This window comes from Pristis pectinata, chromosome 6 (assembly GCF_009764475.1).
Source record: "Pristis pectinata isolate sPriPec2 chromosome 6, sPriPec2.1.pri, whole genome shotgun sequence".
Classification (NCBI taxonomy): Eukaryota; Metazoa; Chordata; class Chondrichthyes; order Rhinopristiformes; family Pristidae; genus Pristis; species Pristis pectinata.
Genome location: NC_067410.1, coordinates 19,642,974 through 19,660,130, shown reverse-complemented (window position 1 = coordinate 19,660,130; position 17,157 = coordinate 19,642,974). Strand labels below are relative to the sequence as shown.

The 17,157-nt window shown below is 39.1% G+C and overlaps 1 protein-coding gene and 1 long non-coding RNA gene across 5 annotated transcripts in view; one reads left to right on the top strand and one right to left on the bottom strand.

Annotated features, from left to right (window-relative positions):
• LOC127571213 (uncharacterized) overlaps positions 1–16,577 on the top strand; it is a 45,849-nt gene extending 29,272 nt beyond the window's left edge. Inside the window, exons 3-6 of the long non-coding RNA XR_007956457.1 lie at positions 1,436–1,514; positions 5,497–5,643; positions 14,726–14,823; positions 16,473–16,577. This is a non-coding gene — a long non-coding RNA (uncharacterized LOC127571213). The remainder of the gene's footprint in view (positions 1–1,435; positions 1,515–5,496; positions 5,644–14,725; positions 14,824–16,472) is intronic.
• The window catches only part of pparg (peroxisome proliferator-activated receptor gamma), a 97,248-nt gene that overhangs the window by 6,622 nt on the left and 73,469 nt on the right, over positions 1–17,157 (bottom strand). The window contains exons 2-7 of one of the 4 annotated variants that reach the window (XM_052017355.1): positions 16,438–16,671; positions 15,361–15,530; positions 14,920–15,058; positions 9,942–10,141; positions 3,911–4,000; positions 3,716–3,825 (exon numbers count right to left, since the gene is read on the bottom strand). In XM_052017355.1, coding sequence (XP_051873315.1) covers positions 3,817–3,825; positions 3,911–4,000; positions 9,942–10,141; positions 14,920–15,058; positions 15,361–15,530; positions 16,438–16,663 — 834 coding nt within the window. In that variant the 5' untranslated portion in view covers positions 16,664–16,671 and the 3' untranslated portion in view covers positions 3,716–3,816. Of the gene's footprint in view, positions 1–3,552; positions 4,001–9,941; positions 10,142–14,919; positions 15,059–15,360; positions 15,531–16,437; positions 16,672–17,157 lie in introns of those variants that run through there. The other 3 variants (XM_052017354.1, XM_052017353.1, XM_052017356.1) reach the window with 3 other exon arrangements.

The following is a 17,157-nucleotide window of genomic DNA, read 5'->3' as shown; positions in this document are numbered from 1 at the left end:
CATCTATGCAGGGAAATGGGCAGTTGACGTTTTGGGTCAAGACCCTTCATCAGTCCTGAAACGTCAACTTTCCATTTCCCTCCATAGATGCTGCCTGACCCACCGAGTTCCTCGAGTATTTTGAGTGTTGCTCCAGATTTCCAGCATCTGTAGTCTCTCTTGTGTTTCCATTCTTAGTTATAACATTTTCAGTTGAACTTTTCTGGGGAAAAATTCCACATATCCATTTTATTTTGCATAGAGACAATTATGATGCGGGTATCAGTTCTAGATATATGAAGAGCAAGTTGAAATATATGGACTAACCTTCAATTTTTCTTCCTTACTGTTGCCTTTTGAGACCTGGATTTTTCCCCTTTTAATCTACTATAGGTATCATCAACTTTACTTCTCAGATTAGTGACATGAGTTCACATTGCCATACCACATAACATTGAAGCTTTATTACTAATTTTCTGAGACAAGACATTCCTTAATTGCAAACATGTTTGAAAACTAGCAAGGTGGCAATCTTGATAAGAAATATGATTGGCTCATCTTTCTTGAAGTTCTTCCCTCCACTACAACTAGCTGATCACTAAAAGACATGCCTGCAAATAATTTATTTTAAGAATTTAGGACTGCGGATTATTTAAAATGCCAAAACAAAATTCAGGGAATGCCATTCAACAAGAAACTATTGAATTCACATTATTTACATTGGTTCCCTTGAAAATATTCCACATTATACCAAGTAGATGTTAGCTGATAAAAACCAGGTTCATGTTCTTGCGCTGATGAATTTGAAAGCCTAAAGTGCATGTCCCACTGGTAAGTGATGTCTAGCCAATGTTGAAACACTTTACAGGGCACTTTTGTTAGGAGTATTTAGCTGCTGGGCTAGAAACATCTGCATTTGCACAGGAAACCATTTAACAAATCCAAAATACCAGTGCCCGAGCAAATTCACTGCAACTTAGACAGATATTTTAAAAAATACAAAACTTTTCGAAAAAACTTCATCGTTCACAAGAATTTCCAACAACTGGTCATTAGAAATTGGAATTACACAGTTCTGTTCTATTTCTGTACCCAATAGTGGATTAGGGTGCAAGTGACTGGCACATTACCTGTTGTCATTTCTGGATTACAGTGTGGTTTTACACATTATATTTAAAAGAAGTTAAAGTGTTTACATTTAAATTGAGCCCTAAACAAACATTTAGCTCAATATGTTTTAATTATCCAAGAGCATTCAAGCCACAGATTTCTATAATTCCACATGACTTTCAGACAAGATTATTTTTTATCAGTTGGCTCTACACAATGTCTCCAAAATAATGAAAATAAGTAAATAATTCCTGAAGTGAATGAATGTTACAGGCTGAACAGATCTTTTCAGATGCACTGTAACAGATGTATTTTAGCCCAAAATAATATTTTTGTACTCAAATAGGGCAAAATCAATACTAAAAGCAGCTGTTACAGCACTACAAAGTCTTGATGAAGAGATGGCTTGCCATATGGAAGCAGAGGTAATATTGCATTCATAATTCCTCTAGTATTCATTTCACCAACCACTATAAAACAATGTGTAATTTGAATCTTAAGTACACCAGTTCACTTTTGGGCAAAGTAGTCCCTGTTTACTGATACATATGAAAAACAGTTCTATAAATGACATGGATTAACCACGAGTTTAATTTCAAACCACATTCTTGGAATAAACAACAGTTCTAATGTTTAGGATGGAAGCATCTGCTCTGAACGGTGGCATGGTGTCACCGTAGTCATTATTGGATTAATTACATGTAGGTATGGGTTCATTGTAGCCGGGGAGCCCAAATTAAATAAATCTTAAGCTGTCACATGTATACAATTGGCCATAAAACAGAACATTCAATTTCATAAATTAAATCTGGATTGAAAAAAAAGCTTGCATCAGTAGTGGTGGCCAAAAAGACAGTGCATTGATGTAAAAACCCAAGGGGTTCACATAAATCCTGCTATCCTTAACCAGCCTGGCTTATATGCGACTCTAGATTCATAGCAATGTAATTGACTCTTAATTGGTCCAACAAGCCACTCAGTTTAAGGCAATCAGGAATGGTCACAAATGCTGGTCTTGCCAGTGATGCTCATGTTCTGGGCATAAATATAAAGGTTGTTGTAGGCATGCACAAAACCTCTGCAAAAAATTTTTAACAGCGGAATCACTATAAGTTTGAAAAATCAAATTGCTTATAAGGACCTACAACATAGGAATATAAAGGTGCCAAAATTAGTTGCATTTGGGCTATTGGCCTGGATTTCACAGGCATTGCCCTTCCACCTGTGGTCATCCCTCACCGGAACTACCCTGAAATGGACAGTCAGGCCAGGATTTGTGTCAAATAGCAGATAGATGGCATTCTCACTTTTCTCCTGTTTGATGTCTCTTCACTCAGTCCCTTTCCCAAGTTACATGCATCCTTTCCCTCAACATGTTGTGCCTTGTGCACAATAAAATTCTACTGCAGGGGATCCTCCGGCAAAACTAATGTGTGTATAGCACACAGTCCCCTTGTTTAATACATCTTCTTAGGTACTCAAGAATTTCTAGGCCATTATATTTTTCAGTTGATCAGCATATGATTCCAAAACAGAAAAATGTGAAGGGCTCTGGGGATAGAGACTGACAGTGGGATTGGTTAGGTAGCAGGTGGAAGCACATTGACCTCTCTTAGCTGTAAGATTCTGTAGGCCCAATACATACATGGAGGGAGAGGGTGAGTGTTGCAATGATGGAAATCTCTGAAGACCCAAGTAGACAGAAGCCAACTGCGGCAGCAAACAGAAGCAGCTTCTCCTGGCCAACAAAGCTAGGTCTAAATAACAGTTTTGCAGCCAGCTGCTCCCATCCTCCTTTCACCCTTAGTTTTCCTGAATCCTGGGAAATACAGCCAGCAATTTTAAATCAGGCACAAAATGCAAGGTGGGTGGCTGGTTTAAATAGTAGCATAACGACTCCAACATTAACATTTAACTAGGTGCACTGTTGAGCTAATATGACAGCATGTCTTAGTAGAATATTTATGCAAAGGGGGAAATGTTATACTTAATTAGTCTGAAGTTTTAATGTAAGCATCTGAACTGTGGAATAAAGCTGGTTCTATATAATTGTGGCATTAACGATTTTTAGGGAGAAGACAGGACATGCCTCATTAACAAATTTCATAATATAATGTCATCTTCTTTGGCATCACTCTGCTTGGAAACAAAATAGTTGCTTTACTGCACTTCATGTTGTAAATTCTTCCAACATAAAATGAGGCTGCTAAAGTAATACATCTGCTACTGAAAGGCCAAGGGGATGTATTGTTCTCTGAATATCCCTTGTGCTTGAACAGCCAGTACTCATTCCCAAGGCTCACCTGTGAACAATGGCCAGAAAGTCGACTAGTATAGCAGAAATGTATCCCAACAGGGGTTTAATGCCTCCAGAAGAGGTGGAAAGAAAAGTGATAGAATAAACTTTAATAATGTATATGTGAATGGAATTTTATTAACACAATGAGAATTAGAATTTCTTACCTCCACTGAGTATGACAACAGCAATAAATATTGCAATATCAGAGTCGTCAAGCCCCAAACCATTGAACTTCACTGCAAATTCAAATTTGGGCTCCATGATGTCGCAGAAGGGTTTCCTTAGGCTCTTCAAAAACTCCCTTGTCATGAAACCCTGACCAGCAGCAATCAGCAGGCCATCTTTATTCATCAGAGAAGCCAGCATGCTGAATATGACCTCATGAACACCATATTTAAGAAGAGTCACTTGGTCATTTAAGTCCAGATTTACGAATCCTGGGATAGATTTAGCAAATTCAGTGATTTCCCTCACAGCTTCCACTGAACGAAATTGACAACGTTGAAAAATTCGTATCTCTACCTCTGTGTTCTGCTCCTGCAGGGGTGTTTGTTTAAATGTGATGCGTTCCTCTCCAGCCTTTAATGAATTCATGTCATAAATAACAAAAGGCTACAAAAGGAAAAGTAAGTGCAATTTATGTTATGACATTCATTGTATTTTCATTAATTCAACACCAACAAAAGTTAGTTTATTTAACTATATATTTGTTACTCTTCTATATTCTGAGAACGATGAGCAGTGATGGGTAAGGGGAGGAATCGGGATGGGGGAAGGGATAAGAGAGAAGCTGCAATCCCGCAGAAGCTCTCAGAATTGCCTACTTGGGCCTTCAGCTGCTAATTCCAGCAACCTGCAAGGATTCGGAATGTGGTTCTCTATGTTACATTGGAGTACAAGATGCCTGCTCTGGGGGTACATTTTGGACATTTCTTGTGGTAGGCAGGTTGGTTTTGATAGAGGAGGAAAGAGGGGGAGGGGAACCAGGTTGTTTTTAAGAAAGATTTTCAATGAACTGCTCAGTGAGAGGCCTGAATTAAAAAAAATATTTGTGGATCCAGACAACAATCCTCGCCTGTTCCCTGAACTGTCTCTGCTTCCACTGAACATTTTTTTCGGCAACAATTTAGTCACAAAAAAGGCAACATAGCTGAGATGAAGCATCATTGTAAAATGCTACCTTATCACAACAGCAAAAGGATTGAAAGTATGCATAAAATAGTAAACGTTTTCCCCAGAAGCTATGCACCATCTCCAAACAATGATGCCGTAAGTTAGGTTAATCATCTTATTATACATAACGTGGAAATCCTGAATAAAATTATTAAATTTGAGTCATAAATGGTACAACCTAATATGCAGAGAGGGAGTTAGAAGGATTTATGTGAACCACTAATGGGTTTAATAGACACGGAGGAAGCAGCAGTTGATTAGAAACAACCTACATTCAGAAAAAGAAGCAAGATTAACATGGACCATTTTGGATATTAGTCTTACTCAGATCCTTGGTACAGAAGGGACATTAAAGACCTGAGAATGTCTTACCACCCCATTTAATGCTACTAACAATACAAATATAAATAAAAATACAGGATTTCTAAACTGCTGGAATTTCAGCTGGTTTGCAAGCTGTAGGATATAATTAATTTTAAAAGACCATGACCAATCTATTGAAAACATTCAGTTTTAATTTAATTTTGTGGATGAAATATTGTGCCGACTCTTATCAGCCTGGGCTGGCTGCCCAGAATTGATGCCTGCAATTTCTTCACATCCCCCTGCATGGGCTGTATGTGGAGAACCTATCTTGCTTATGGCCAGAACATGCTACACTCCAGCGGCGAGTGCACAGTGCAGTCAGGTAAGCCCAGTCACAACCTTCGTCAGGTGTAAACTCTAGGATCATTTAGTAACTTTTAAATGTCTTTGGCACCGAGAGATATTTAGAAACCGCTAAAATTAAAATAACTAAAATCAAGACAAGAAATTATCAAAACTTAGAAAGGATAAGAAAAGCAAACACCTAAAAATGCTACAAATCTTGAAAATTATTAAAATAAATCAAAATAATTAATAAAACTAACCTCACTTTTGGATTCTATCTACAGCCTAGAATCCCCTTGAAAGCAATGGAGTTGCAGATCCTGCACCTGGTCTAACCAGCCAAAGGATCCAAGAAGCATCTCCCCTGTCTGTGAGGCAAGATTTCCATGTTGACAGCTCACGAAGCCCCAGACTTGTTTCCATTCAAAGAGGTAAATGTTAGCAGTTCTGAACACTATACTATGTTGCTAGAAACTGGATATAAGGGGGTTTATGCATTAAATAAAAGTTTTGAGTCTTGATGCATGAACTTCAGTTACCAGGATAAAGGAGACTGGGTTAAAAAAATTAAATATAACCATGAATGTTTTTTTTTTCTTTTTGGATAGATATGCTGTTTACTTCCCTAATAATGTCTTTTTCCAACAGCATATGGAAGATTATAGGGGTCCAAGCTAAACAGCCCCTGAAAATGGGAGCAACATCATGATGTACGATTTGTGTGTGTCTGTTTGGTCCAATGAAGGCAACGCATCAAACTTCAGCTGCCTTCTCAGCTGTATTGATTTTTGAATTAACCCGGCATTAACCATTGAGTGATTTTTATTACCTCTGCAGGAGACCAAATTTTGTTTGGCTAGCACTGGTTAGGTTAACATACTGTACTTAAGCCCCAGTCTCATCTCTTAATGGGAATATGGGGAGAAAAGATTAGAGAGAATTGAATTGTTCTGTGAGTTGGCATAGACTCAAATGGACCAAATGGACTCCTACTAGTATATTAAAGGGGAGGTGCACCGTGGCTGCAGCGGGTAATGGAATTCACTGTGGGGTGACCACAACTTGTCAAAAGATTCATTCCACAACCGGAAGATGGGGCATACATTTACCTCTTATTTTTCCCCCATCCTTTCACCTCAACCTTACTCAATTCCTTCTGCCTTTCTCCCTTTAGGATAGTCCAGAACTACAATCTAGCCAGGTGGTGTTAGAGTGAAGATACCAAGATATCATTGTTCAATTTAACAATCCAGCTACTGGCTCAGACACTGACAATCTGGGTAATTTAGCCTGGAGGTGATCCTGCCTGTCACAAGTTGTGAGACATGAGTGGCCTGCAGCCAGGGTTAAGGATAAGGGAACTGCAGGTAGCAGCTTGCAGGAGGGTAACGTAACATATCAATTCTATTGCAGAACACTCAGATGAGGACTTTGATGAAGTAGCCTATAGGAATACTGATGAGTAGGTAGAATGAACTGTTGGTATATTGGGAAGCCTGCCAGAAAGGAGTACCCTGGCCTTGCATGTAGATTTGGAGGGAGCTTTAAGCACATTCATTCCAGCATGGAACTGGCAGGCTACACCATTATCATACTTATGGTCCCATGTAGTCTCAGACTCTGCTGGAGCACAAGGAAAAGCAACTTAATATTTGGTGGTGGGAGCTCAACCCTGCCAAGTACGCTCAGACAGCTGCCAACATGGCTGTGTTTATCAGTTCAAAGGTGTTTGTAGGGATTGCAAATTATCCAGGCCATAATTCATTGCCATAATTACCTCAACATCCATTGCCAAACTCAACCTTATCCTACTGTAAGTTTGGAGCTATGAATGGAGCAGGTACATTTCAGTGAAGATGTCCTTACTGAAGCGTAGATGCCTGACAGCTTGATACTCGCTGATGTAAATGTAGGAGGTTATTTGTTCCTTGTGGACCAGAGTGGTACAGCCTCCTGTTGAGAGTCCTTGCCCTTCTTCCCCTGGCAGCTTATCCACCTCTGGCCATTCTTGCTGTCATGCTTCAATCCAAGGGCAATGCCCAATAATTCTCCCAAGTCTGGGAGCAAATGAATATTAGAGAAGCCTTAAAGTCAAGTTTGATGGGAAGGAAAGTCAAGTCAGGGAAATACTCAGTTTGTGTCATTTATGCCGTTACTTTGATCACACCCAGTACAACTGGAGCAGCACGTTTAAAATAAGTGCAGACACACAAAAACATGACTATTATAAAATAGCTTGAATAAAATAATTTACAATAAGCTTAAGGCTGCTGGTAGATTCCACTCTTGGGAGAAACTTCTAAAATGCCTAACACTCTCTCCAGAGTACTTTTTAATAACAACCATATGTCAAAAGACTGAAGACTATGAAAATATAATACATGCTACCTGGTAAGACCAGTAAGGATAGGCAGCAACACCTTCAGCACGATTATTCTCAAGACCGGTGCCCCACAAGACTGTTTCCTCAGCCCCCTACTCTATTCCCTATACACTCATGACTCCGTGGCCAGATTCTGCTCTAACTCCATCTACAAGTTTGCAGATGACACCACCATAGTGGGCCATTTGTCAAATAATGAAGAGTTACAGTACAGGAAGGAGACGGAGAGCTTAGTAACCTGGTATCACAACAACCTTTCCCTCACTGTCAGCAAAACAAAAGAGCTGGTCATTGACTTCAGGAAGGGGAGGGGCAGTGCACATACACCTGTCTGCATCAACGGTGCTGAGGTCAAGAGGGTTGAGTGATTCAAGTTCCTAGGAGTGAACATCACCAATAGCATGTCCTGGTCCAACCACATAGATGCCACGGTCAAGAAAGCTCACCAGTGCCTCTACTTCCTCAGGAGGCTAAAGAAATCTGGCATGTGCCCTTTGACACTCACCTTTCTCTCCATAGAAAGCATCCTATCTGGATGCATCATGACTTGGTATGGCAACTGCTCTGCCCGTGACCACAAGAAACTGCAGAGAGTTGTGGACACAGTTCAGCACATCACGGAAACCAGCCTCCCCTCCAAAGACTCTGTCTATACTTCAATGGACATCAAAGGGAAAACATTCCAATGTTTGGACATACCTCACACAAAAGAAGATGGTTGTGTTTGTTGGAGGTCAATCATCCTACCCCCTGATCACTGCTGGAGTTCCACAGAGGAACATCTTCAGCCCAAGCATCTTCAGCTGACCTTCCCTCCTCCATATAGTCAGCAGTGGGAATGTTCGCTGATGACAGCACAGTGGTCGATTCCATTTGCAACATCTTAGCAAAGGAATCAGTCCATGGCTGCATATGCAGCAAGGCTGATACATAAAAAGTAACAGTCACATCACAGAAGTTCCAAATATCGATCGTCTTCAACACCTAACTACCTATTTTTGACATTCAATGGCATTATCATTGTCACGTCCCACACCATCAACATCCTGTGGGCAGGGGGTTTGGAGGCAAGGTCACCACTGATCAGAAACTCATTTGGACCAGCTACTCAAATACTGTGGCTAGAACAGTAGGGGAGTTGCTAGGTATCCTCCAGCAAGTGACTCATCTCCTGACATCCCATTAGATACACAAGTTAGGAGCGCCAAGGTAAGTGCAACTCCAGCAAGAAGCTAGACACCATTCAGGACAAAGCAGTCCATTTGATTGGTATCCCATCCATCACACTAAACAGTGCACAGTGATTGCAGCATTGCAGTTACTTGCCTAGACCGCTCTAACAGCATCTCTCAGACCTGTGACCTCCATCACGGACAAGTACAAAGGCTTCAGATGCATGGCAACTCCACCAACTGCATGTTCCATCTAAGTTGCACACTACCTTGACTTGGAAATATATCGCTGTTCCTTTATTGTTGCTGTGCCTGCATTCTGGAACTCCTGCTCCACAGCACTGTGGAAGTACCTTTGCCAGAAGGAATCCAATGAGGAAGAATGAGGCTCATCATCAGCTCCTCAAGGGCAATTAGAGATAGGCAAAAAATACTGGCCTTGCCAACAAAGCCAAGATCCCGAAAAATAAATAAGAAACAAAACATGAGGACTCATCATCATTCAGTAATCCATCACTCAGCAGTACATCCCCAAAGGTTGTGAATTAAGATAAGATATCTTTATTAGTCACATGTACATCGAGACACACAGTGAAATGCATCTTTTGTGTAGTGTTCTGGGGGCAGCCCGCAAGTGTCGCCCGTTTCTGGAGCCAACATAGCATTCCCACAACTTCCTAAATTGTACGTCTTTGGAATGTGGGAGGAAGCAGGGAGAATGACACAGGGAGAATGTACAAATTCCTTACAGACAATGGCCGGAATCGAACCGGGATCTCTGGCGCTGTAATAGCATTATGCTAACTGCTGCACTACCATGCCTGCCTAGCCGCTGTCTGTAAGGAGTTTGTATGTTCTCCCTGTGCCTGTGTGGGTTTCCTCCAGGTGCTCTGGTTTCCTCCCCCATTCCAAAGGCATACAGGTTAGGAGCTGTGGGCATGCTATATTGGCGCTGGAAGCACGGCGACATTTGCGGGCTGCCCCCAGCACATTCTCAGTAACGCAAAAGGATGCATTTCACTGTGTGTTTCAATGTACATGTGACTAATAAATAAATATCTTTAAGTCAGACAATTCAAAAGCAAAGCATGACTTCTGCGTAATTCAACTGTAATGAGTTTGTTCACCAAAACAATTAAATTTTAATCCACGAAAGCACTGAGAAATTACTTACCGATTTGTCCCCTGTTTTTCCTGCCATGATTGCACGAGATCTAGCTTTAGTAATGGGAAAAGACTTAATGTATGATTCGAACATATGTTTGGCGAGAGCACGGAGATCAGCAGACACAGAGTTCAGTTGATCTGTATCACTGGAAATTTCAGCCAGAAGTTTCTCCTTTTCAGCCTGTGGCATTCTCCCAAATCTAATTGCTATAAAATAAACATCAACAACTATGAACATATAGTTTTAAAATACATTCTATAGGTTGCCAGCATATTACATTCAGAAAGAGTATGTGATAAGGTAGAAACAGACTATTCATGTTGAAATCAATGGGTTTAATATTATTTGCTTATTTATTATTAGAAAATAAAATAATACTGACTATAATTTTTTTTATCTCAGTCAACATCCTTGCAGTATATAGGTTACTCTTCTGCAGTTGAACTATATTACTTTACAAGGTAGATTACTGAAACACAAGAAAAGATCTTTTCTGTTTGAAATATTTATCGTACCTGGCCTTCACCAGTTAATTGCTAACCTTGACATGGGGAATTTGGATCTTTAGCTATTGCCTGAGAGGCTTACTATCCTCTACAACGTGGTGGTCTTGGGAAGAAGTTTGATGATGTACATGTTTAGAAGATCTTCCAAGTACACTGGTCACATTAATAAATGCTTATTCTTAAAATAACATTACCATTTCAATTTTGATTAATTTTCACATCCATTTCCAAAACCAGTATGTAATAACCTAGAAATGGTACCTACTCTTTGTTTTCTTATATCCTTTTGCATCTGAATTTGGCTGGATATTTGCTCTCAGTGGTACTGACAATTCGTTACACTTACAACTGCCCATGGACATACTTTGGGTTTTTTTTTGGAATTTACTGCAGGTTAGAGTGTCAAAAAGTGTAACATCTTCCAATGCAAATCCATGAGCAGTATGATCCCAAACTGCAGCAATGTACATCCTTAACCAATTGAACACAAGAATCAGTAATATCACAGAATCTGAACAAGGAAGTATAAAATGGAATGTTGAATTCAATGTCAGGTGAGATATAGAAAGCATATTAAAGAGAGGATTAAGCAGAGATATCAAAGGAAACAGTAAAAATAAAATTAATGTTACTTAAATAGAAGCTTAAGGTTGAGACATGTAAATACAAATCAGTGCCATATAGGTTGTTTAGAAATACCATTAATAGGGCATTTAGTGAGAAATAGGCAAGCCATAACTATTGGTGCATTTAGTTGGTTGCTCTGAAGTGATTACAGCAACTTCACACCTTTCTATGTATTTAATTGGTGAGTTTATGGTGAAATGCCATTATTGGGAAGCTTTTCAAGGACCACTGGCTCCTCTATATTTAACTGTACATGTAATGTCGCTTGAATTTGTTACCAAATTTTCATATAATTCCATGAGCCACAATTGTACATTATAGTGTAATAACCATTATAATGTCTTGGGTGGCACTTTATTGAATATTTTTGATAATCTGGATAGAGTATATCCAATGGTTTCCCTTTATCTTATAAAGTCTTAATTTGTCGAACATAATTTTCCTTTCATATATGCACGTTGATGTTTCACAATCATATTAAGATATTCTAAGTGTGCAGTCACTGCCCTAATATGTTCTACTGATGTCAGGCTAACTGGCTATGGCTCTCTCCTCTCTCTAATCCTTTCTTGAATAGTGGGATTATGTTTGTTACCTGCAGAGCAGCAAGGGCTATTTTCAAATCTACAGAAATCTGTAAATCACTTTCTCAGCAGTTGATTCTTTTAAAATCCCAAGATTATAAGAAAATAGGTGCAGGAGTAGGCCACCTGGGTCCTCAAGCCTGCCCTGTCATTTAATATGATCATGGCTGATCTGCGCCAGGCCTCTTCTGTGCCGGTCCCTCATACGGAATTCCCACAGCTTGCAAAAATTTATCAATTTCCTCTTTAAACACAAATATTATTGTCAAGTGAATATTGCAGAATGTTTAATATCCTGGAAGAAGTGTGGCTAAACTTCTTTGTATTTAACTGAAAATAAATCCAAACATGGCTAACAAGAAAAGTTAAAGACCATATTAAAGGAAGAGGCATATAACATTGTCAAACTTGAAGGATTGGGAACCTGTAGATGTAGTGTCTTTGTACTTTGCAAGGTATTTGACAAGGTGCCACCTAGAAGGCTGTTGCATAAGATAAGAGTTCAAGGTTTTGGGGGAAGTGTGTTTGTGTGGATTGGAGATTGGTTATTACATAGAAGACAGAGAGTCAGAGTAAACAGAATCACAATCAGGTTTGTTATCACTGACATTTGTCGTGAAATTTGTTGTTTTGTGGCAGCAGTACAGTGCAAGACATAAGAAGACAGGTCTTTCTCATAGTGGAAGGATAAGATAAGATGTAATTAGTAGAGTGTCCTAAGGATCAGTTCTTGGCCCTCAATTATTTACAAATTTATATTAATGACCTGGAGGAAGGGGAGGAGTGTAAGGTATTTAAGTTTGCTGCTGACATGAAAAGAGGTGAAAGGGCATGTTGCCATGACGACACTTGGACTCTGCAACAGGATATGAATAGGTTGAGCAAGTGGGCGAAAACTTGGCAAATGGAGTTTAACATGGGAAAGTGAGGTATGAGGAATCTAAAGGCAAACTATTATCTAAAATGGAGAAGGACTGCAGATGAGCAAAGTACAGTGGGATCTAGGTATTCTTGTGCACAACTCACAAGTTGGCAGACAGGTGTAGCAAGTGGTCATGAGGCATATTGCACTTTATTGCAAGAGAGCTGAAGTTTAGAAATAGGGAAGTATTATTACAATCATACAGGGTACTGGTGAGACCACGCTGGAGTACCATGCACAGTTTCAATCCCCTAAGGAAAGGATATTCTGGCAGAAGAATTTCACTAGGCTAATTCCTGGGATGAGAGAGTTGTCCTTTCATGAGCAGCCAAATAAATTTGATCTATATTCTTTGGAGTTCAAAAGAATGAGGGGTAATTTTATTGAAACGTACAAGATACAGCGGGGGTATGACGGTAAATGTTGAGACGTTTCCACTGGTGGGAGAATCTTGAACAAGGGGACATAATTACAAGATTTGTGGGTGGTCATTTAAAACTGAGGTGCAGAGAACTTCTTGTAGTGGGTGGTGGATCTCTGGAATTATCTACCCCAGAGGAATGCAGAAACTGGATCTTTAGGGATATTGAAAGAGGAAGTAGATAAATTTTGAAAGATCAGGGAATTGATCGTTCTTGGGAATTGGCACAAAAGAGATGAGGCCCTTTCAAACCACAAGCCAGGCTTGAGGGGCTGAGTGGCCCACTCTTGTACCAATTTTCTTATGTTCTTATGCATTTATGTTCCTATCAATGTTAATGATATCAGTGTTGGTGAATGGAACATTTCCTCACCTTTTACTTCTCCCGAAACAATGAGATAGATTTTCAACTTTGCTGCTTGGGCACTAACCAGTAAACAGAGAGGAACATTAAGGGAAAGTTCACAAGTGGCTTAAAGACCCAAAAGAGTTTCTTTCTATTAACTCCAAAGGGAAAAAAAATTGATGGATGCTTGCAGTTTTCTATTCTGCACTCAATCCTGGTTGCAAGTATGAAAATCCACCACCAAGTTCCACTCATTAAAGTTTTAAGTAGCCTTTTCCTTGGGCAACCATCAAGGATAGTTATTTTCAACCATCAAATGATTGGCAATTACATTAACGCTTGATCTTCTGGCATGCTTGGGACTTTGATGCAACAGGTCTGGTGATTTTCTGTACCATTGGATGTTATTCCTATTTATATTATAACACACCTTAAATTCACTTATTTTTCAAGATGTTGCACAGTATTATAATACATTTTCCAGAAATGGAGTGTGGGAACCAGGGTCCTGGTGAGTTGAAAGGGACTGTGGGAACTGGGGCACCGTTGAGGTGAAAAGGAGTGCAGGGGCCGGGGCCCTGATGAGTTGAGAGGGTGTGTGTGAACCAGGGCCCCAGTGATGTGAAAGGGAGTGTGGCAAACATCAACTGGTAATCCAGATGCTGAACCATTGGGATTTCCAAATAGTTAGATAATGGATTATTGGAGTTTTACTGTAATTCCCTATGACAAACTATAGATCTGACTTATCAGAACTAAGAACATTGTGGGTACATGTTAAGTTAGGAACTTTAAAGTTTTACTGTGCTCATATAAACCCTATTAGGCAATAGAATAATACAACAATAGGTGCTGGAGGAACTTAGCAGGTCAGGCGGTATCTACGGAGGGAAATAAACAGTCGATGTTTCGGGCCGAGACCCTTCATCAGGTATCGGCTCGAAACGTCGACTGTTTATTTCCCTCCATAGGTGCTGCCTGACCTGCTGAGTTCCTCCAGCACTTTTTGAGTATTGCTCCAGATTCCAGCATCTGCAGAATTTCTTGCGTCTCAGAATGATTCAACTGTTGTTTAATGGAGTTGTGAATGCATAATTAACTTCTACAGCTATTGTTGATATGATTGCATGGCCAGTTGATTACTTCAATTAATTTGGCACTGACAGCATTATGAAGTGGTAGAATGTAGGCTTGTTTGAAGAGGACTTCATAGTTTTCTCTTCTTCTCACACACCACCCAACTGCCAATGATGAAATTATCTCCCCAGGTTAGGAAAGAAGTAATTCAAATGTGAGGTAACCAGTTGTGAGACAAGTATTTTAAAATTAATTCTTTTTTTTAAATTCTAAATCCTTTATCTCCCTACTTCTACATTCCCCACAGGGAGAATAGTCAAGTCCAGATCTGCCTGCACATTTCCTACTACACATTTACAGAGTGACACTTGGAGAACCTGAGGAATCACGATGGGAAAAGATAAAGTCAGAATTTATGGTCATCTTTTTCCAAATCCCTGACCTTTTGAGAACCAAGAAAAATCTATATGGTTAGAGGGAGATAGTTCAGAATGCACTTACCGTTATGTGACATGCCAACCGTGAGACACTTCTGGAACCTGCAGTACTGACATTTATTTCTGTTCTTTTTCTGGATTCTACAGTTTAGGTCACACTTATCGTATATCAACTTCAGCCTTATTGTTCTCCGGAAAAATCCCTGTAACAAACCAATGCTAATCAATTCATATTATAGGATGGAAAATTCAGGAATAAAATGGATAAGTTAATCTAAGAAAGATGTAGAATTCCTCATTTTCTGATGTCTGATTTCTTTTCATATACTGAACTATGCAATACACAAATAGCTTAAGTTTGCAGCAGTAACATCTTACTGATTCATACAATATTTTTAATACATATGTTAATAAATGTGTAAAAGATCAAATTTTCAATACACAGTATCCTAAGCAAATGTTTCTTTATCCTGGTAGATAAGCAAAAGTAACTTGACCACCATACCTTGCATCCTTCACAAGCATGGACCCCATAATGAAAACCTGAAGCCTTGTCTCCGCATACTCTGCACTCAATAGACAGGGCTGAATTTGATGAATCTTCTTGCAGCTTTGAAAGTGCTGGCCTTTTCCCTGATACTTCATTTACGGAAGATGGTTCAACTTTAATCGTGCCTGTGTATACAAGGGTCTCTTTTTCATTCAAAATTCACAAGATTAATTTCATTATTTAGGGAAATTTGCAATTAATTTCATATTGGGCCTTAAATTATGGACTCATGCATAGATAAATAGAGTAACACAGGAGATACAGTATAGAAGCAGCCAATGCAGCCCGACCAGTCAATGCCAGGATTCATGCTCCACTTAAGCCACTTCCTATCTTTGCTCATTTAGATTTTGCAATTTAAACCTCTATTCCCTTCTTCCTGTGTTTGCCCAGCCTGTCCTAAAATGTACCTATACTATTCACTTCTACCATTTCCCATGGTGGTGACTTCCACTTGTCATCACTCTGTCGACAGAGAAATTTATTCTTAATCCACCATTAGATTTCTTGGTTATATATTCGGAAGGTCTCGAAATAATGCAAGTGAGGAACTGTGCAATTTCCAGCTGCTCAAGTAGAGAAATGCATACTTGACTTGAATAAATGAGATTCCACTGCGTCATTAAAACTTGTAAAATATTCAGACCCATTTCCCTGCTCTAAATTAGTAAGGCCCAAGGCTTCTCAGACCTACTCAGTTGAGACCCTCATTCTACTTCCTGTGAAATTTATTATTTCTCTTTATTTCCTTTTATCCAGTTAGGACATTGCTTATTTAGTCTCTCTTGCTTTTGCCAGGTATGCATTCATCTTTTATTCTCTGTAGTGTAAGTTAGTAAGTGCTCCATTTGTTCTCCATAGATGTGAGAATAATTTTATCCTCCTTAAACTCAGTTTATTCCAATGAAGTCACCAATAAGACTTTTGTTCACATCCATATTATTTATAAAATGCTGTAATTCAATGAAAAATTATTAGATAGCTAGCTTTCATTAGGCTTGTCACGTAAAATAAAATGAAAATAAAACATACTTTGATAGTCCAGAAATCTGTCATCATATTTATAGTCTGAAGAAGACTCATCAATTCTTAAAGAGGTTGCTGCGTGATCCTCATAATGAATGGGAGAAGCACTGGAAAAGTCTACTGCAGCAAATGGCTTTACATCAAAGGAATGAGAATGGTTGCCAAGGTCCGACAGGTCCATTGTACCCATAGCAAAGCTGATGGGCCAGAGAGGTAATTGTGTATCTACCATTCTTTATTCTGGGGGAAAAAATAAAAGAGAATTATTGTGATTGTTTTAAGGAATTCTACTTGGTTCTTTGTGCAAGCCAAACTGATACAGTCATCAACACAACAGAAAAAAAAATTTAGAAGATGATGTATGATATCATATCTATATTGAAGGAGGAGGATTACTACCTTTAAAATTATTAAATAACCTTCCATGACACTGCATTATAAGTGATCTGATTATATTGGAAATTGTTTTTCTTAAACATATGCTCAAGGTTTAATAGCTATTCGGGAAAATAATTTTTATATATTAAAAATGTATAGATTTATTCCCCTCACCCCACCCTGTGGAAAAGACAATAAAATGTGGGGAAAAGCCTATCATAGAATGATTGCTATTGATCTTTCTTGTGTTAACTTCAGAAGAAGCACATGTTCAAAACAGATATTAGGCTCTTTCCTTATGTTAAATGAGGACCTACCATCTGTTGAAGAGCCATTGTATGAAGTTTT